General features: G+C 43.2%; 2 protein-coding genes across 2 annotated transcripts in view; both read right to left on the bottom strand.

Moving 5' to 3' along the window:
- The window catches only part of KIAA1614 (KIAA1614 ortholog), a 65591-nt gene extending 61875 nt beyond the window's left edge, over positions 1-3716 (bottom strand). The window contains exon 1 of the mRNA XM_090047850.1: positions 3573-3716. The gene's annotated coding sequence lies outside the window, so the exon portion shown is untranslated. The remainder of the gene's footprint in view (positions 1-3572) is intronic.
- Positions 3717-3870: 154 nt separating this feature from the next.
- XPR1 (xenotropic and polytropic retrovirus receptor 1) overlaps positions 3871-21241 on the bottom strand; it is a 207051-nt gene continuing 189680 nt past the window's right edge. Inside the window, exons 12-15 of the mRNA XM_090047853.1 lie at positions 16230-16396; positions 13417-13556; positions 12039-12260; positions 3871-10583 (exon numbers count right to left, since the gene is read on the bottom strand). Of these exons, the coding sequence (XP_089903979.1) occupies positions 10523-10583; positions 12039-12260; positions 13417-13556; positions 16230-16396 (590 nt within the window). The 3' untranslated portion in view covers positions 3871-10522. The remainder of the gene's footprint in view (positions 10584-12038; positions 12261-13416; positions 13557-16229; positions 16397-21241) is intronic.

The following is a 21241-nucleotide window of genomic DNA, read 5'->3' as shown; positions in this document are numbered from 1 at the left end:
TCACACAGCCAAGGCATCACAGTGTTATTAAGTGCCTAAAAGCTCACTGCAGAAGGCTACTGCTACAATCATTATTGAAAAAATATCACCAAACTTGCAAAGAAGACTTCTGTGCTGGATGCCATCTACTGGATTTCTGTTGCTACAAACCAAGTTGGACCCGATAGCTTCAAAAAAAATGTTTCCATAAAACTGGGTTTGCTTTTGAAGGAATGGGTACTGATGTGGAAAAGGGTTCCTTAGATGGGCCAACTGGTGACCTTAAAGAACTGATAGGTCAATGAACATGCGAAATGTTGACTCTATGAAGTACAATGACATAGGTATGAAACTCAGCACAGAGTCTGGTTACCAAACCACAGAAGTACTGATTGCATGGGGGAAATCAACGATAAATCAACAGAAGACGATTAAGTTGGTTGAAAAAGATAAGAAAAGAACTTCCGTGGAGCTCTACAAAACACTGTGGCATGGAAGACTTTGCTATTCACATTAATAGCCTAGTAAGATGAACATGTTAACTGAATTGTGCACAGCTGCAGAAAAAAAGCTACTACTCCAACAAAATGTGGCCAGGATGACTACGTGAACTGTAAGCAAAGTATCTTATATGCAGTATGTCCTGTAACACTTTTGTACTGTAAGTTTTTTTCTATACATTTTAATGTCAATTGTATTATATTGTTGTGCACAACTATGTCAATGCACATGTTTATATGCATCTTAAAACAAAGGGATGTTATGATGGAGCTTCAAAAAACCCAGTTTCATCTTTGTTCTCCCTAATAAAAGGGAAAACTGCTTAAACTGGAACTTATTGATAGTCCTGCGTAACTGTCTCAGACAGGTTTCAATCTACTATCATGAGGAAGGCTATGTTTAATAAGATATCTGGAAGCCCTTGAAAATGGGACTACTGTAAGAGGTTAAGTGGGGTGACACTGAAAGAAAGCTGGTTGGATTGTCTGGCTCAATGAGCAGTGATCAATGGCTTGAGGTCTAGGTGGCAGCCGGTATCAAATGGAGTGACCCAGGGGTTGGTTCTGAGGCTGGTTTTGTTCAATATCTTCATCAACAAATCTGGAAAATGAGATAGATTGCACCCTAAGCAAGTTCGTGCATGACACCAAGCTGGGGGTGTAGTAGATGCGCTGGAGGGTAAGGTTAGGATTCAGTGAAGGGGACAAATTAAAGGGTTGAGCCAAAAGATATTGTATACCGTTCAACATGGACAAATGCAAAGTCCTGCACTTAGGATGGAAGCATCCCATGCACAATAGGTTTGGGACCAACTGGCTTAAGCTGCAGCTTTGCAGAAAAGGACTTGGGAGTTACAGTGGACAATAAGATGGATACAAATCAACAGTGTGCCCTTGTTGCCATAAAGGCTAACAGCATACCGGGCTGCATTAGTAGAAGTGTTGCCAGCAAAACAAGGGAAGTAATTATTCCCCTGTATTCTGCACTGGTGAGGCCACACCTGGAGTACCATGCCATTTTTGGTCTCTATAGAAAGGATGTGGAAAAGCTGAGAAGAGACCAACAGAGGGCAACAGAAATGGTGAGGGGGCAAGGGCACATGACTTCTGAGGAGAGGCTGAGGGAACTGGGCTTGTTTAGTCTGCAGAAGAGAAGACTGAGGGCGGATTTGATAGCAGCCTTTAAGTACCTGAAGGGTGGTTACAAAGGGAAGCTACACAGGCGGCTGGTGAAGTACTGGGTTGGGTTACCTAGAGATGTGGTGGAATCTCCATCCTTGGAGGTTTTTAAGGCCTGGCTTGACAAAGCCTTGGCTGGGATGATATATTTGGGGATGGTCTTGCTCTGAGCAGGGGGTTGGACTGGATGATTTCCTGAGGTTGCCTTCAACCCTCACTTTCTATGATTCTATGAACTATAAACCTCTGATAAAATTCCACATCTTAAACAGATAAAGAATAAGGAGGGTGTGGGTGGAAAACTGCCTTTAATAACAGCTCCTTCCAAGTGCCAAAAGAGCCTAGGTATGAGATGTCAAATGGGTCACGTGTTTTATCCATAAAGGTATTCACTATAAGACTGCCTCATTATGTTCCAGCTTTAATATAAGCAAATCGGGAACTTCACAGCCTGATGCAATGGGATTTAGACAAGCAAGGTGATTGGCACACTAGATGGCAACTGCTGGGAATCATTCAGAGTACACTGGAAAACAGTTGGGTTTAGGAGTAGATTAGAGAGTATAAGCTAAACAGTGAAATCCTCCAACATCTTTATCCAGATGAGATGAGATACAGAAAAATATTGAACTCTGCAAGCCAGGGAACTGTTGCAGTAAATGGCAGGACATTTGGCTGCATGAAGGGAAAGTGAGAAGGTAAGAAAAATGCTAACATTCTAGCACCAGAGATTTACTGCACGCACACAAAGGTGGATCTGGGGATGTGCTGGTGTACTTGCACCCCTCTGATTCCTGCTCCATCCACAGTTCAAAACCAATTGCCTGGCAGCAGCATTTCTAGTCAATTGACTCCATGGCTCATTATCATCTCCCTGCTCCCTTCCCAACTCTTCATTCCACAGGTGTTAACGACTCTCTTTTTTAATGGCCCTGATGTTCCGCCAATAAAGCTACCCTTTGTTCTGCAATGTTGCATGCAGTCTGTTGGCTGTCCCTGGTAATGAAGAGCCTACTGCAGACTGTTTTCAATTTATTCCAACTAAGTTATATTTGGTTTTCCTTCAATACAGCCCTAGGCCCATATTAGTTAAGCTTCTAGTTTATATTTTTCATCAGAGAAAACAGTGTTGCTTTATACTGATGATGCATACTGTTGTTTTATACCTGATGATGCACCTCACTATGTGCACACCCTCCTCAAAATTGTTCTGTCCACAGTAGCACCCATAATTACATTACAAGTTGGGAGTAGGGTCAGCTTCTGTCGCAATGACCAAACCAGGTGAGAGAACATAATGGGAATGGGAAATTCTTCTTGCTGGCCTAGAGAAGAGGTGATGTTGAAGTTGCAAAGGATTAAGAAACTCTTTCAAGCTTGGGAAAAGTTCAAAAGGAGCCTTCAAAACCCTGCATCCCCCAAATGTCAGTCAATGAAAGCTTGCTTAGAAAAATCTTTCCAACTATCTGAGTAAGTCTAATAAAGGATATCAGATTCAGCCAAAGAACCTTGTCCGTCAATGATGAAAGCGCCCTTGCAACCAGGAGGCAAAGATTTTCCTCCTTGCCATTTTTAGAGGATGAGGAGTAAAGGCGGCAGATGAGATGCACCCAGCTCCCAGCACAGGGCAGTGGGCTCGCAGAAGCAACCCATGCGACCCTGGACTCTGGATCTGTCCCGGGGCGGAGCCCGACAAGGGCATGTCATAAGCGGGGAAAAGACTCCGAGCAACACAAGACCGCAGCGGTGATGATTTATGGTCCAAAATCCGCAATCCCCGACACCCCTCCCCCCCGCCGATGTAGGAGTCGCCGGCCCTGGGGATGAGGCGGAGGGGACGCAGCCCACCCGCCCCCAGGGCCGAGGGCCCCCGTCCCCTCCCTCCTCACGCACGGCCGAGCCGGGCTCACGAACCTCGCGGAGCGGCTAAGAGGGGACCGGGAACGGCTTTCACCCGCTGCAGCCACGTAGGGCACGGGATGGGCAGGGACCGGCTCCACCCGGACCCCTCACGCACCGCCCTCGAGCGGCAGCCGCTCCCCCGGCACCCCTGCCCCCGCCACGCGAGCGGGCGCGACTGCGCATGCTCCCCGCGGCAGGAGCACACAGCGGCGGGGGGCGTTTCCCGCGCTGCGCTGCACTCACCCGCGGGGCAGCGCGGTGGGGGGGAGGCGCAGGAGGCGGTGACAAAGGAGCCAGCAGCAGCAGAGCGTTGGAAAACAAAGAGCTTGTAATAATGAAAAAAGGACAGATTTTAGTAACCAATCACTTTTTCCTTTTAAAAACACAGAACCACAGGAACTCTGGGACACAACCACCTAGAACTAGGAAACAGTACCACAGTGTGCAGTAATTTTTTTTTTTTATGTTTTTGTTTTTTTTAAAACCTACTTATCAGGAAGGGTATGCCACACTTCAAATTCAGATCCATAGGGGGTGGGGGGAAAAAGGGGACAGCTAATAGCGCAGTCACAGATACATCATGAGTCCAAGCAAGCGGCAAGTCTTTGTCCTCACCTTTTCCACTTAGCCAGAAAAGAAAGAGTGGAGAAGGGGACAGAAAAAGAGAGAGGAAAAGAAAGAAAGCACCCACAGAGGACTAATCACATTCCATAGTTACTTTTGACATCTACAGCTCAGAGATTCATAGAATAATCATTTAGACCAACACAGCAGGGGAGAAGGGGTAGAGAAAGATGACAGTGGGACAAGGGGGTTGCTGAAGGGGCAAATACATTCCCGCCCCAGCCCCCTTCCTAATACTGTTCATTTAATAGAAGGATCTACAGGATAGTTAGAAAACTGGTAAGTCGCAAGGTAACAGGCTAAAGAGATTTCCTGTGTGCTGAAAAGGGCTCACAATTTGGCTTTAAGAACCGAAAGGAATTACGCATTTTTCTGGCCTAATTCTAGCCCCAGGACTCGCAGCAACTGTCCTCTCACCTCCATTACAGCGCTGCAGTGGCACAGAACAGAGCTAGCTCAGCCCTGCCTGGGCAGCAGGGGAATTAAGACCAGACTTTATCTCAGTGTTTCTGGTCCCTTTGACCTTGGAAACTCTGCGTTTCTCTGACAGCTTTAGTGACTAGCACCTTAAGATTTGTAGTAATGACTTTAATCCAACAGGTGAGAAGCTTCATTACTTACTTGGGGCTGGACCCGATGATCTTTCGAGGTCCCTTCCAGCCTACGTTCTAGGAATCTATGAAATCACTGCCAATGGTAGATAATTAGATTTGCCCCAATATATGCAATGACTTCCTTTCTGGGACTCAAGTCAGGTTTTTAGTGTCACAATATTGAGCTGGGGGTCAATGGCTAAGAGAGTCTGACAATGTCTAAAGTTGGTATAGTGATTTTTCACCCTTCCCCAAGGAGTCTCAATTCTCCACTTTCCCAATAAGCCAAACCAACTCACAGCCTTCCAGAAAAAAAGAGTTTGAGACAGAACAGCTTTTTAGCGCTAATTAATACTGCTGCAGAAAGAATAAAGGAGACTATGGAGCCCTTAAGGCAGCACTTGGGTTGAATCGCTCAATTCCAACCAAGTCGGTTTGGTCCTCAGCACCCTAGTCATCCTATCAAGCAGGACCTATAGAATCACCAAAATGCCTGGGATAGGATATTTCCCAACTTGGGTGTCCTAATATTGGGCACTTTAAAGTAAGTTACCGTTTTTTTCAGAGGCACTCAGCATACACAACTTCTGCTGAGGTCAAAGGGAGCCACAAGCAACTCAGCCTCTGAAAAAAGTCAGGCCATTATATTCTGTGAAATGCCTCAAGATGGGTAGCTGAATCACATTTGAAAAAGTTGGCCCTGGTCTCCATCACTTTTTGGAGTTTTGCTTTGCAGTAAAAATACTCCAGGGATCTTTAGCTCCCTGTCAACCTGGCTCAGGGGCAACTACAACCTCCATCTCCCTCTATAGAAACATTGTTGCGATGTTTTGTGATCTTGGATGCAAAGGCCTCAAGATTGGCAAAGCCAAATGCTACAAAGCCCAATGCACTCTTCCTCTCCCCTTAATGTGCATGTGTCAGGCCAGAAACAATGACTGACGGGTAAATTGAGGTTTACACTGAGACATGTCAGAGAAGACATGCTGGACCCAAGAAGCTGGTTAAACATGAGTGAGGGAGGGAGAAAAGAATTTGTTTGTTTGGGCCTGTAGTGTGAATAGCAGCGAAAGACTACTGAAAGTTAGACGAACCAACATGTAAAAAGGTAAACAGAATGGTAGCAAGAAGAGCTTTGTTTTCTTTTCTTCTTTTTTCCCCCAAAGGATGAGGATCAATCTTCCTGATCTACAATAAAGATTTGTCCCTAGTTCCAAATGGCCATGTCTTGCCTCTTCAAGACCTTTATTGTCAGTACCCTCCTACGAGCATCGGAGACAAAAACAGTGAACAGAAGAGCTGGTGTGGATGAAGGTATAGGGCAGGCAAAGTTTGCCTCAGATATACCTGTATTTTTAAATGCAGGGGCATTCAGGCTGCAACCATGGAAATTAGAGTGACGGTCATTCTCATTTCAAACCAATTACAGTTAATACAGAGCCTCTGGGCATTCTGGCTTTTATTTGCCAAGTCAGGCTCTGAAAATCCATAGCCTGCCCCATGAATAAAATCCATTTCCTTACTTCCACCACCAGCTTCATCCTGCCTCTCAGATCATGTCTGTCTATGGAACCCCGGATAGGGATCCCGCCCTTCCTTAAAGCAAAGTAGGAAAAACCTGGGATTTAGGATGAACATTTTGCCAGGGATCAAAATTTCATTTTCATGCAGTACAGCCAGATGCTGAAGGAAGCATCCAGGTAATCAGACATATGTAGACTGTCAGTAATGAATCTTTTGCATTTTGAGAATGGATCTGCTTGACCAGCATAGCCCTACAAAATTTTGGAGGGAAGAAATAAGTTTGGGCAATCTGGACTCTGAACTCCAAGCAAGAATTAGAGGTGACACTGTTGTGTAGTTCTGTGGATGGGATCATCCAAAAGCCAAAACAGAGACCCCTTTCCTGCTCTTATAACTCAGTTGAGTACAAAGGAGAACCCTGGTCAGACCTCAATTCCAGCTGCTATTAGAGTATAACATGACCAGAGACAAGGGAGGATGGTTATAGAATAACCAGGTCATGGGCCTTTCCCCGCTTTTGCTTATGGAAGTTGGGAACAGTTTCCTAGCTGTCCCAACATCCCTCCTTGGTGTAGTCCAAAACATCAGATTAAAAACCCGGTTCCTGCTCTGCTCTCACCCCACATTCTGGATCTGTTAATAATACTTGTTTCCTTCTGCAGTAGCCATACAAATGACCATTACAGAAGTCATTTCCTCACTCTTACTTTGCAGAACATTCACTAGAAGAGCTATATTTCTGTTACCAGCTGCCTGGCTAGATCTACCTGACAAGATCTCATTCAATGGGCCAAATATTATTCATTTAGACATGGAACCATCCCAGCCTTCGAAGCTAACTTCCAAAATCTCTGCAGTCACAGAATACAAGCCCATGCAACAGCAATCTTGAAAACTGAACAACCTTGAAAACCATGCTGCTGGGAACTCAGGGATGCCGACTTGGGTTCTAGGTACCTTCCCTGCAGAGAGTATCTTCATTGCCAAAATGTTTTTGGTTTTTGTTGTTTTTTGTTTTTACCAGGGAAATAGTAGAGAGCTCTGTAACAGAGCAGTGGAAAGAAAGCAGGTGAAGAAGCAGACAAACAGACATCTAGACAGCATTGGGAGTTCTCTCCTTGTGGATTTTGATACACCGCTGAAGGAAACCCAGCAAGACCTCTGTTCTTAGCTTCTTCCTTCAATGCCAGCTGTAAATCTAATCATTTCACACAGTGCCACTTACTGATATCAGAGGTAAGCTTCCCCAAACATTCAGTTCTGCTAGCTGAGTTCAAAATTAATGAATATTTTGTTTCCTTTAACTGTTCCATGATGCTTTAAAATTTCCTCTGTACCACATTACAAAATATTTTCAGGTGCTGTAATTGTAGCAGTTACTTTTCATTTGCTTCGCAAAGGAGAGATAGCAGTAAGCACAATTTATTTTTAAAGCAATACTTGCTAAGTAATGATGCATCATTAGTTTTGATTGTGCCTTTTGGGTGGGATGCTACTTCTTTTAAACTGCCTATTGATACATAGGGCCTCACTATTCTCTGAGAATTTTAGTTGTTGAAGACATTCTAGCCATTCACTGCCAGAGCACTGTGCATCATTACCTTCCACATAAGAGAGTTCTGCTCCCTGTGTGCTATAACCTGAATAGAAGGTTTTGAATAAAGGACAAAAAAATCACTGAAATGCAGGGCTTCGTCATCATAGACTCCACTTCCAGATGAACAGATGCATCTGTCTGTCAGAACAATGGTCATGAGTCAGTCAATACTGGGGAGGGGAACTAGACTCCTGGGCACCAAAAGTGTGAACTACAGAATTCTATGCTAGTCTGCATTGTTCAGATTCCCTTTCATTGGAGTGGACTGGGCCTGTAATACCAGCCAACCCCAGCTGCTGCACAGGAGGATTAACACAATATACACACCATCCAACCCACCATAATGATATTATCATATTCAGCAAATCAAATGATAATGCTCAGGCATTTCCTGGCACATCAAACAAAGCTCCTTGGTAAGTTCAGGTTGCACAGTGAAGCTGGCAATACTTTAGATACTTGTAATGCAGCTCTTACTCTGCCAAGGGGCACTGGCTCACTACTACTGAAATAGAAGTTATTTTACTCTATTTAAAATAGATGAATACAATTAAGTTTTCCTTCTTTAGTTCCTCTGGGCAAGAGGCACAGCAGGCAAACTAAGAAAATGCAACGCACTAGCCAGATGCAATAAGCTGTATGATTGGCTAATAAAAGAAAAATAATTTAACAGAAACTGAGCGAAGATTTCTATCATCTAATTGTAAATAAACAAGTAAAAAATTAATCTGACTTAGTTAAGGGCTTCACCTCCAACTCAACCCTTAGAATAAATGCATGCAGTTAGCTCCCTGGCAGTGCCATTAGTCTAAAAGTACTTAGGATACACGTAAGAGTGATTAACAAGGAAGTAGCATATCAGTCATGGTGACCATGCCCTATCCCAAAAGAATTCAGAGACTTCAATTGCGGAGAAACTTCAGCCTTGGGACAGAAAAAGGGTCAGTGGAAACTGAAGTAGCTTCCCCAGGGCCTTGGTATTATATCAGCCTTCAGTGCAGCAGAGTAGGGCACAAGTAATATTACGCTTAATAGTAATACATGTCAAAGCTTTATGCAAACACAAAAGCCCCAGTGATGCTGTGCACAGTCCTCACAAACATTCTCATTGTTTTCTTCTAAATGGGGAAGATCAATATATGCTATATTTTTATCAAGCTGGAATCATCATTTCTACTTAATTCGCTAAGCTGTAAAGATGCCCTTTACCCTAGTCTACTTCCAGTGAAAGTCTGGCCCGCAGCTAACGTCATTGTTGACCATGCTGAAAACGCAACTGGGCAGCACGCTTTTGGTTGATGCCAGGTGAGCTGTGCAATTTAACATGTCATTTAAAAGACCAAGATTTGTATCCTTTGGGCAACATATAGATCCCTCTTTGTCCCATGGTAAGCTCCAGGGTGCCAGTTCTCTAAGTGACCTACCTCTGAACTAACCCTGTAACAAACCCTCCTCCCACACATAACAGATCAGATTCTCTTCTCATTCAATGTCAGTTTTTCTGTATCTAGCTGCAGCAGAATGATGGAAAAGCTCCCTGTTTAATATAGGGGTAAACAGTGCCCTAGCCTCATCTCATTAAGATTAAGGCGTTGATAAAATAGCTCCTAACCTGAACTAACCCATTTTTTTGCCTGGGTATATGGACTCCTGGCAGGATTTATTCTAACTTTCCTTTCAAGAAGTTCTCAGAATCATCTGCACTGTTTTCCTACAGCCACAAGGAAAGACAAGGATGAACTGGCATGTGAAACATGTCCAGGCTTCTGACACAGAAGCAGCAACTAAAATTCAAAAGAGAAACTTTGGTTTAAAATAAAACTAAACTGAGAAGAATATTTCTTAAAAGGAGAAAAGAATAGAATAGAAGGTCAAACTGGTGCAAATTATCTCATGGAAGAGGGATTTGCAGGGAATAACCCACATGAAAAATCCAGATCTACACCCCTCTGCCTTGTTTTACTTTTACAACCTTCATTGCACAGGACTCAAAATTGTTCTCATATGGTTGTTAAGTATCATAAATAATGTGAAAACTATATGCAACAAATACATCATATTTCAAAAAAAATATGAAAAGTTACATCAAATTAAAAAGTAGCTTCGTGAATGAAGGTACTGCTCTAAATGCACTTTCCCTGCAAGTGCAGCCAGTGCCTTGGCGCTGGATATGAAGGAAAAATAAAACAAAAAAATCAGAGTTAAAAACCCAAGTCCGGTTTCAACCAGTAAAAACCGGGCCAAGCAGAAGCCAAGTGTGTTCTCGGTAGTGTCCCATCAGGGAGTCCCTATGATGCTTGTTCTTCAACCAGATAGGTTTTTTGTGTGTGTCCTTGTTGTGATTGTAAACAATCCTTAGATACTTCTTTTCTGAACTGTCCTCTGATTGGCAAAATGAAGTAAAATATTTATTTTTAAAATAGAAAATCAAAATTAAACCAGAAGAAACTAAACGAAACACAGTGAGCTTGTTGGAGTCCATAGGATCCGGTCCGGAAGAGCTCGGAAAGTGTGTTTAGTGTTTTCTCCTGTTTTCAGCTGGAACCGTACCAGAGATTGGGTTGGTTGGAGAAATGGGTAATAGAGAAGGAAAACAAGGGATGTGGAACATGACTGTGGATGTTTCATGTGTTTGCTTCATCATCTGTGTCCTCTATCAATACTTTAGTGTCACGAGCCTTGGACCTGGAAAACAAACAAAACATACACATTTGATGTGGGGACACTAGTTTTTAAATATATTTCCTAGTCAGGTAAAGTCCTGCCCAGCAGATGGGCAGTAATTCTCTCCCACTCTTGGGAACACCTGAACCTCACAAAGATACAAAAAAGGCTGGGTAGCTCCTTTTTTCCCCTCTGTACTTGTCTTTCCAATATAGGCTGTTTTGCATGCAAACAATGCCCTCTGCTGGTTAGCTACTACAGTACAGTAAACAAGGGACAAAGTATAAAAAATTAGTTTGGAGCCTATTAAACCAGAATAAATTTTATCTGTTAGAATAGAATTAATTCTTTATTCATTGCATATAGATAAATGCACAGCAGATGATGCACGTAGTTACCTACACCAGAAATCAAGCTTGCCAGACATGCAGTACTGCAGATTACTCTTATTCAATCTGTCCCTGGGCTTCACAAAGGGACAGCAGCTTATTTTAGGAGATGCATGACTTCACTGCATGTCTGTGTGACAAACTGAGTCTTAAATGTTGATCTAAACCAAGCTCTGTATCTTACAAAAGTACACTTGCTTAGTGAAGCTGACTGAACAGAGCATATTGCATCTATGCCTGACAGATTAGCATTGGGCACAGTCCAAGGAACTGATATGTATGCATCAATCCCTACATGGTTTGGTCCCTGGCTATATGAGGAACTGCCTCTTCCCAGAGTGGGCCCAGCCCAACGCAGCCACAGCAGTAGCCAGGGCAGGGAAAGAACAGGCTTCCTCCCTCACTCAGGCCCAGGCTCACTTCTCCCCCATCCCCCTCCCCTGCGTCGGCCCTGAGCCTGCTCCTGCTGTCCCCAAGCGGGCACAAAGTGTGGGGGGAGGAGCAGTTGTGCCGTGGTATCAGCGGTGATGGTGGGACCAGGGGAGGACTGGACCCGGGCCTGACGCCAGGGAGGGGGGAAAGCGAGCCCAAGCCAAGGGTAAAAGCCGGCCTGCCGCGGCCAAGGGGTGAGAGGGGGAAGGGAAACAGTGGGTCTGGCCCAGTCCAACACGGCAGCTGAAGGGGGAGGGGAGGAGCAAGCCTCCTCCCCCCATCAGGCCCAGACCCATTCCTCCCCTACCCCCGCTCCCCTGCGTCAGCCCCAAGCCCACTCTTCCTGCCCCCCGCCACCACCAGGTTGGCCTGGGCCCACTGCTCCCCCCCAACCGGCAGTGGCCTGGCTTCTTTCCACCCTCAGGGCCCGTCCTCCTAAGCATTGGGCCTGGGTGTGCTCCTCCCTTCCCCTGCTGCTGTGGTGGGTAGCAGGGAGCAGGCCCGGACCTCAAGCAGCAGGGGTGAAGGGGGAGTGGACCTGGACGCATTCCCCCCCCCACCATTCTTGACAGGTAATTAGCTAGTTTGTATATAATCTCTAAGACACCAGCATGAATAATAAATCAACCCATGCAAGCCTTGTTGTGCTACATACTGTGAAGCAAGGCGAGGTCGGCGTAGGGAAACACTCTGGCTACGCTTCCACTGCTTGTTCTTCTGCCGGTTTCGGACACCCTCTTCCTGGTCCATCATCTGCTCTAGTAATGTCTGATCATCAGCATTCAGTGGTGCCACTGAGATGTCTCGGACAGCACGGAACTCACCACAGTTGTTCAGATGCTCATTTTCCAGACGGAAGAAATTCCACACAAACCGGCTGGAAGGAGAAAAGTAACTGCAATGAAAATAAATCAGTCCCACTTTCATAGAGATGAGCAGTTTTTTGCAAAGCAGCAGTGCAATCACATACATACATATTACTGCACACTATGCCCTGGGATCACAAACTGCCCCTGGGAGAGCACCAACTGACCATTTGGAGAGAACAGTGATAAGTATGTGAACAATTAATAAGAAGCATCTACCACCACACCTCAGCTGAAGAAGAAAAGAAGCTTTTCTCTGGAGAAAAGCAGATTGGGCTCTCTGATTCACTGTTCCAACAGCAAACATTAACCCAACATTGCTGGTACAGGGGTAATCCAAATATTACAACTGAAAGGAAGAATACTAAATTAAAAACCAATGCAGTAATATCCAGCTGCAAGTTCTTTTGCTCATCTCAAGCAGCCAAGGTGGGTCTCCTGAGACAGCTTAAAGATGCAGAAAACATTAATGTCCTGGGGGTGCTTGATGCTAGTCATACAAAATTTCATTTAACACTTGGGAAAGCAACATGATTTTGGGCAAATTTACAAATTTAGCCCTGGGTAAAAAAAGTAAAAAGTTGTGCCAGTGAAATGGTAGAAACTATGAATTTAACAAATCCCTCCAAAATGAAATTAGGAGTAGGTCCACAGCAAATAGGACACAGTCAGGAAGAATCCAGGTTCCATGCTTGCCTACCTTGCCTTACCACATGTGACATCCTTGTTGTGACAACCTAGCCTTTTGGAGGTTTCAGAACTCTAGCTGGATTACTAAGGCCCCTGCCAGACATTACACTTAAGGAGTGATTAACTGGATAATCACATCTTACGTAGTGACCTGGCCACATGATTAATGGCATAATAAAACAAGCAATACGCCAGAAAATTATTACACGAGAGGCATGGCAGGAAGTGCAGTTGTTGGAATTTGCATCAGATCCCATCATGCCTTTATTTTAATGTTTGTCAGGGGCCTAAAAGGATGCTATGCAATGTTCCAATCAAGCTAAGTGCTTTTTCCAAGCTCTAACCCTTTTTCATTTCACAGGTTTGTGACCTCTAGACTTGTGAAAAGTGAGATACACCCTTCTCTTGCTGTTATTCTTTATGAAACAAAGAGTAAAAAACAGTTTGAAATAAAGGGTTTAAGGTGAGATGCCTTACCGGAAAACCTCAAGTGGTGCAAAGACAGTAGAGATTATGTCCCCCGCAGATGGAAAGATTTGCATGGAGGTAAGAGAGATCTGGATGGTCCAGGCAAAACGTAAGATCACATCTTCTATAATGGCACAATAATAATATGCCTGAGGAGCAAGCAAAGAGACAGGACAAGTCATCTTCAAAATTCTACATCTGCCAAACTAGTATAAAGAGGAAGACCCATGCCCTAACAAGTGTTCAAATTTACTTGCTAACTTTTATATTATTGTGATTACATTTTAAAGGCTTCTGAAGCAATCTGTGACAGATGTCACACAGAGACATTACAATAGTATCAAGTTTAACACCTTTCCTTCATCTCCCATTCCCTGACAGAAGACTCTTAAATTTATCTAGTAAGGCAGAGATGATCATCAGAGATATAGATATAATGAAAGGGAGGTATATGGTTCTGTCAGTACTTAAACACCTGAGTTATGCAAGGCCTTGTCTACACAAAACTAGTTAAACCTATTCAAAAAGGATTTACAGTAGGGGTGTGTGGATGTGTGTACACAAAGTCATCAAATCTTAACTGGCACAAGCTAAACTGATATACAGTGTTCTTATGCTAAAATAAGTGTCCACCTAAGGAGCTTGCAACAGTCTGTCTAAATCCATTTCTAAGAATTAGGCAAGGCCACACTTGTCCATATGAAGAAGAGACCAACATTTATTCTGCTTACAAACAAAAAACACAGCACTTTACCTTAAACTCAGTGCACCCCTGCGCCAAGCCCAGCACATGCCCAGAAGAGGTATTGTGTTAGTTTGACCTGGCTCACCAACATCTGTACAGATCGGGCACTTCAGCAGGGCCTTTTTGGTGCTTTTATCTACTGGTTGATTCAATCATCTATTAGATAAAAGCACCAAAACAGCCCTGCTGAAATGCCCCATCTGTACAGATGTTGCAAAACTGGGTTGAACTAACACTGCTTCTTCCAGTGAAGCACGGTTTGTTTGTTTTTTCACATCTGTCAGCAGCCTTACTTCTTTTCATTAATTCTTTTAACACTGGTTTTCTTGCTGTTGCTGTTTACTGAGCACTTGTTCATTTACTTGAAAAAATTAACAAGTTTTTCTCTGTGCATTTGGTTTTACTGTACTTCTATATAAATACTATGATTCTCGATGTATCCAAGGATGTCATAACTGCTTTATTTTAAAAATTCAGCATTGCTTGTATATCCTCCTTTTGGTACCCAGGGGATCATGAAAGTATAGAACACACTTACATCTTGGTTTGTAAGGGGGCTGAGACAGAGCCTTAGGATTTCTATTGAATAAAACAAGCAGTATGATAACGGGGAAGAGGAACATTGCATCCTGCAACCATTTATATATTAGTGTTATATCCATATGTCACTTAGGTAGTATCATTCACTCATAGGAGAAGTAATGGAGTCTTATTTCTCACTGCTTACTGAGAAATAAGAGTCGCACAGTACTCTCCTACTAGACCCAGCAGGATATAAGAAAATACCGTTCCATTAGAGATAATAAGGATGATGCCAGTCCCCTCCAAAGCCCTGAGGCACACATTACTTACAACTGAGAAATAAGATTTAAGGTTTAAGACTGAGAAGTTTTAAGACTCAGACACCCAGATATTTTTTTAACAATCTTACTTAGTAGTGACATGCTAATGTTTGGAATTAATGTATGCAGCACTTACCTAAGCAACCCTCAAAGCAACGTAAATTAAAATGTTTTTCAAAGGCTAATTGCTAATAAAAATGTTTTTTTCTATGTATTATTCAAAAAAAGACTAGTTCAATTCAGTAAACTCAGGGGACAGACTCCCACTCCATCCTTCACTTGTCCTAGTATTTAGTACCATGGTCTGCTATCAAATACACTTATAAAAAATAATAATTATTCCATGCTTTGAGACCCACTCCTGGTAAGCTAAAAGAGTTACAGAATCTAGGGATGAGGAATGGATAGAGTGAAGGCTAACTTTTTTCACTCTGTGTTTAAGTCAGATGTTTATTTAACATTTATCTAGTTGTGCTTCCATTTAAAAACCCATTAAGAGATTGCACACAAAGGTGTGTCCACACAAACAGGGATGTTCGTTTCCCCAGGGACAAGAAGCGGCAACGACAAGAAGACCTACCTGTCCCCAGAGAACGCCCATGCCACGCACCTGCTGGTGTGCAGCAGGTTACCCCAGGTGGGGTAGGGGAGATTTGGGCCAGCACTGAGTTGGCCCCAGCAGCCTTATCTAGGCTCCTGGGGGCCTCCTCATGCTGCAACAGCACCGATCCTGCTGCTCAGAGCCTGGATGGCAGCTGGAGTATGGCTCTGGCCAGCCAGGCTCTGGTTTTGGGTGGCACGAGCTGCTCTGCCTTTTTTTTTTTTTTTTGCCCGGGGGGGGGGGGGAAGGGGGTGTTGACCCTGGGATCTCCTGGGGTCAAAAAACACCCCCATGCTGCTACCCTGCAGCGTGGAGAACAGCTGAATGTGCAGTATGTGATGCCGCAGGCATACTCATCCGGATATGGTCAAAAAGGGTACAGAATGTTGTAAAATATCCAGGTACACAGGCTGCGTATTCTCTTGCTGGCTATATCGATATATGTTGTTTGCCTCTTCATTTCTAATAATGTACGACAGAATGGTACCATCTCTTTGGAATCTTACCATCAGAAATACCTAACACTTTGCATCTAGGAAGTTCTAGTGACCAAGCAGCATGTGCCCTCAATCCAAACAATTTTGATAAATCATTTGCAAAACCTTCCCAAAATGAAGGTAGGTTGTATACATACTTTCTGTGGGTAAACAATCTCTTCCCGAAGGAAAGTATTTTCGCCAGCGTTCTTGTCAAAGAGTCCCCAGTCCATCTTCAGGTCCCAGATGAGGGTGTAGCAGGAGCTGATGAAATAGAAGACAATCCACAGGTAGAAGAACACTTGGGTGTCACTGTGGTTTTGCGCTGGAAAAAGAGAACAGTACAATTCTATAAAATTTGCCTTACCAAATAATAATTTTGTTTCAACTTCAAAGGGGCCAATAAAAATATAGCTGACTGACAAAAATTCCCCTTTTACCCAAATTCCAGTCAAACCAAAGTCATCTCTCTGAAAGAAGTACTAGAAGAAGTTTTAAGAGTTTGATTCCTCCTCAAACTCTATTTGACATGCAATGTTTGGGACAAAAATTGTTAAGTATGCCTTATTGTTCGAACTGTGGTAAAGTTGTCATTTTCATTCTGTCCGGCAGGAGGAGGCTGAGAGTCATATCTTACCAAAATAGGGAAGTACAAAAGGTGAGAAACAAGCTCAGTCATCACGATTTATTTAAATGACATTTTAGGTTACACCAGTAATAAGGAACGGTAAATTAGCACATTCACGACTTGCAAAGCAGGATGAAGTGAAGAACAATTCTACTGATCATTTCAGAAACAGTGTGGGAGGAAGCAAATGATCAGAAAGGAGACTTTGTAGTAGCATGGCTGTTTGCAACCCCAAGCAGACTCAAATTTGAGTTTAAAACACTTGGAGAACACTTATTTAGGAAAGGAACTGGGGCCTAGACATTGCTAGTATGGGGGTATATTTCTGTAAACAAGAGTTATTTCACACCTCTAATATAAGGACACACTGCTTCCTCAACTCTGTTAAATTTTCTTCTTTTTCATATTAGTCACCCCCTCTTAAATACTTAGATAAAAATAGATTGCACTGTTAAATTTTGTTTTTCAATTAGCCACATATTTGGATCCCGAAAGAATGAATCAAAATAAAACATGTTAAACTGATTTCTCAAGATGAGAGATTTTTTGCATTCACTTGTTACCAGGTGTCTCTCTCTGCAGCAACTGAAATTGCTCATTCACTGATTTGCTAACAAAGCCAATAAAAAAATTCTAATATAAAAAAGTGTGTCTATACTAATGAACTATGGCAGTGTGTTTACTCAGAGCATGGCTTTAAATTGATGAATTCCTTAAAGCTATCTACTGATGTCAAAAATGGCAATTTTTCAATTTGTCTTTGTTCCTGTTCTCAGTTGTAATAGGATAAGAATGTAATGTGTGTATGTGGGGCAATAGAATAAAATTAATGGACTTGAAAAATGACAGAGATAGCATAATAGCACATTTTTTCCCATTATGTCTTTCAAGCTTTCTGGACACAATATGCAGGATATAGGTCAAATACACATGCACCCTCTTTTCATAACACACTCCCTAACCAAATGTATTAAAGTTACTTATGCAGCAAAACCCAAGTCTCAAAATAACAGAACAAGAGAACAAATTGCTTTCCTCAGTCTTCTGCTTTGATGGGCTTTCTTGGTTTTGCATAAGATAACAAGTATTCAACTAATCTTCATCAAATAATCATGTTTTCCCTGGGGAGATGAAGAATCAGGTTTGGGAATATCACCAGCATCGCAACTTCAGAAAACAGACTGCTGTTTAGAGGCTTACATAGAAAAATCCCTAATCATAAGGCACCAACATACTGGATCTACTAATATGGCCTTCCCACTCTCACATTCCCAAGTCTGAATCACCACAAAACATACAAACGTTATGAACCAAGACCCAGATCAACCATTATTGGTGAAGGCTTCACACAAGAAGTGAGTCCAAGTTCTCCCTTGGAGTTTCCATTGCATTATTCTACAAATTAGAGTGGCTAATATTCAGTGGCCTGAAACAACAGTCCCTTCAAGATCTGTATAGGCCAAGCCCAAAAATAAGACCGGGTGTTCAAAAAGTATCCAGTGGGGAGAGATGGCTCAGAAACTAAGTCAGCATTAACTGACCTACTGCTTTCCCACAGCTTAAAGGAGCTGAAAGAGAAGTGTGAGGACAGAGAAGAGCATTCCTTACAATGCCCTATTCTACATATGACAATTCAGTCATGTACACTTCCAGGGAGCAGCGAAGGGGAAATGACTGTTGGAAGGCTACTCTTTGTTCCCAAGCTGTTTCTTTGGAGCCTTCTATTCATGAAAAGGGATGGTCTGCTGTATATTTTATCGTCATAAACTATAGAACGAGAACAAATCAGTGATACTGGAGCTGGCAATACAGCTCCCTACACAGGCAGTTTCACGGTAAGGTGATGTCAAGTTTTAACACTGCTCAAAGCTAAATCAACTGAAGGGTTATTGAATGCAATTATTATACAGAGAACACTCCATTAGGAGCTCTTGCTGCATTAGCAATCAAGCTCAAAGGGATGTACTAATTTTCAGTTACTCATCCTGGCTTCAGTTCCCCTTCCCTCCCCATTTCTAGGAGTATTCACTCATCAGTGCTTTGGATCAAAATGGTACCCTCCCCATATCCATTTTGTTTCTAAGCCATTCATTTTATACAGGTTTTTCCCCCTGCAAATTCTACTGAAATACCAGTCTTTCCTCATTACACACACTGAACAGGTCTTGTCTTCAAACTCCATCCTTGGGTGCCCTCTCTCCATCACTTTTCTTCTTTTCCACCTCTATTTTTCTCTTGCCCATGATTCTGTTTGACACCTTCCTTCCTTGTGTGCCCTCATTGGTATTCAGGTAGTGTGCAGAAAGATGTTACTGCTCTAGGCAAGCAATTATATCTCAATCTCCACTGGCTGGTCCTCACGGCCCTCTTCAATGCTGCTCAGAAGGCTGGAAAATCAAGGCATTGATATTCTGCCCAGAGGTTCCATCTACTACATGCCTGCCACTTTTGCAGAAACAATACATGCTGGGTCTGTTTATGATAATTATCAGGGTCTATTTAAGCAGGAACAGTTCACCCAGTGGTCCTTCTTCATAATGAAGTGTTGGAAGCTGCTAAGAACATAGTCACGAAAAGTGATTCAGGGAGGAAGAGGAAGTACCCTGGACACCTGCTATCTCATAGCCTCTCTGTAGTCAAGAGAGAGTGATTCCATTACTCCGCTTGGACTGCCCGTACAGTTAAGGGACTGCAATGATTTTCTGGGATGACATAGTCTTTAATCTGTCCAAGCCAAAATGGACCCTTTGGCTCAGGAATTGCGAGGTGACATCACAGACCACAAAGAGCTGATCAAAACTGCATTCTTAAAAAGGTAAACTGTCACAGGAAACAGGTTAGTATTTCAGCACGAAAATTTGCAAGCATACAATGTGAATTTCTAAGCATTTCCAAGTGAGCAAGCTACAGCCTTAAGCAATTCAGAAGGGACAAAGGCTGCCCAACTTCCTAGTGTCTTGAAGTAGTTCATGTTCCCTTGTCCTCTCCCTTGGTATGTAAAGCAAAAGGTGCTATGGTGGAAGGCCAGTTTGCATGCTCTGCTAAAGATTTTCCATATTTATGTCTTCATAATTTGACCTATAAAAATGATTCCAGTAGAGACCTTGTACAGACACCACACATTGTTCAACACAGTGTCCCAGAGTAGCAAAAAGTTAAATAAACAACAAAATGTTTCTATACTCTGAAGAAGAGAGTAAGACCATTGATGCTATCCTGTAGCTGTCACAAAGCAGGGAAAGGCAAGGTGCTGCTGGCAATAGGGCTGTGTGACGCTTCGGTCCCTGATTGGACTTGGTGGAGATTCGGCCTGATTCAGTGGCTGAATCTCCAAATCCAAACAGAATCAGAGGGCCCTTTAATCTCTCCAAATTGAATCGGAACCCTCCGAATCAATTCAAAGAGATTCAGAAAGATTCAGCGATTCAGACAGACACAGCTTTAAATGTTTTTTCTACATACCTCTAGCTAACAGGTGGCTTGTGAATGCTGCAATGCTGGGGCACATGGAGTGTCCCACAGGACCACAGGGGGTCCCTAGCGTACTCAGCGGTAGACCCAGAAGTGGACCAGAAACACTTCTGGTTCACTTCTGGATCCACTGGGAAGCGCATGCGGCAGGCCCCTGCACCACCCCTGGCACGGCGACTCGTGTCTCCTGGGTCTGGAGGGGCACCCGAGGTTTCCCCATGGCCAATTGCCAAGTTAGGAGGGGGCAGGGGAGCCCCCCAGTGCACTCTCCGGCAGACCTGGAAGTGGGACGCTCCATCTGCCCCAGCATCACAGCGTTCACAAGCTGCACTGATACCTCAAGGTATGTAGAGAAAACATTTAAAGCTGTGTCTATGGCCAATCGCTGATTCTCCGAATCAGCACTGAATCTTCAGATCTGGATTCGGCTGAATCAAATCACGGACAGTGATCCAAATCAATGAATCCAATCACTGTCCCCGATTCAGGATGAATCCGAATTGAATAGGGCCCGCTTCATACACCCCTTGCTGGCAACAGGAACTGCCATTTTCTGTGTCTAGTAAAAGCTGGAGAAAGAGCCTGAATTGCATCTTGAGATAAAATATTAATTTAATAATTTCTTCAAATTATAATCCTTTCCAAACAGCCAGGGAGAGGACCATTTTCTATGCAAACACTAACAGTTAATACCACAGTGAATGCAGTTAGTATTGACTTTGCTTCCAGAGAATGCTATCTGTTTACCCTGTTGAATTATCCTGAAGAACGTAAACACTGTATGCTATTCAATACAGCAAAAATCAATGCCATGTATTATTGAAGAATTTGCTTTGAGCACAATAGCCTTCAATAAGCATTCCTGGTGCATTAGTTGCCGCATCTAGTAGCGGTTTTTGCTGTAAGAACCGAGATAATCCCAGACTTCTTAGTGGTTTTATCATCCAGCCTTCTCAGATAAGCACTGCTGTGCAATATAAACCTGACTAAGCTATAATAGTTGTCACCAGCTTGAAACAAAAGCACCTTGATCACCAAAAAAAAGTGCCAAACCTAACCTGGTCTAAGGTT

Source organism: Crocodylus siamensis, chromosome 5 (genome assembly GCF_052110815.1).
Source record: "Crocodylus siamensis isolate JL-2025a chromosome 5, ASM5211081v1, whole genome shotgun sequence".
Taxonomy (NCBI): domain Eukaryota; kingdom Metazoa; phylum Chordata; order Crocodylia; family Crocodylidae; genus Crocodylus; species Crocodylus siamensis.
This window is presented reverse-complemented; position numbering and strand designations above follow the sequence as displayed.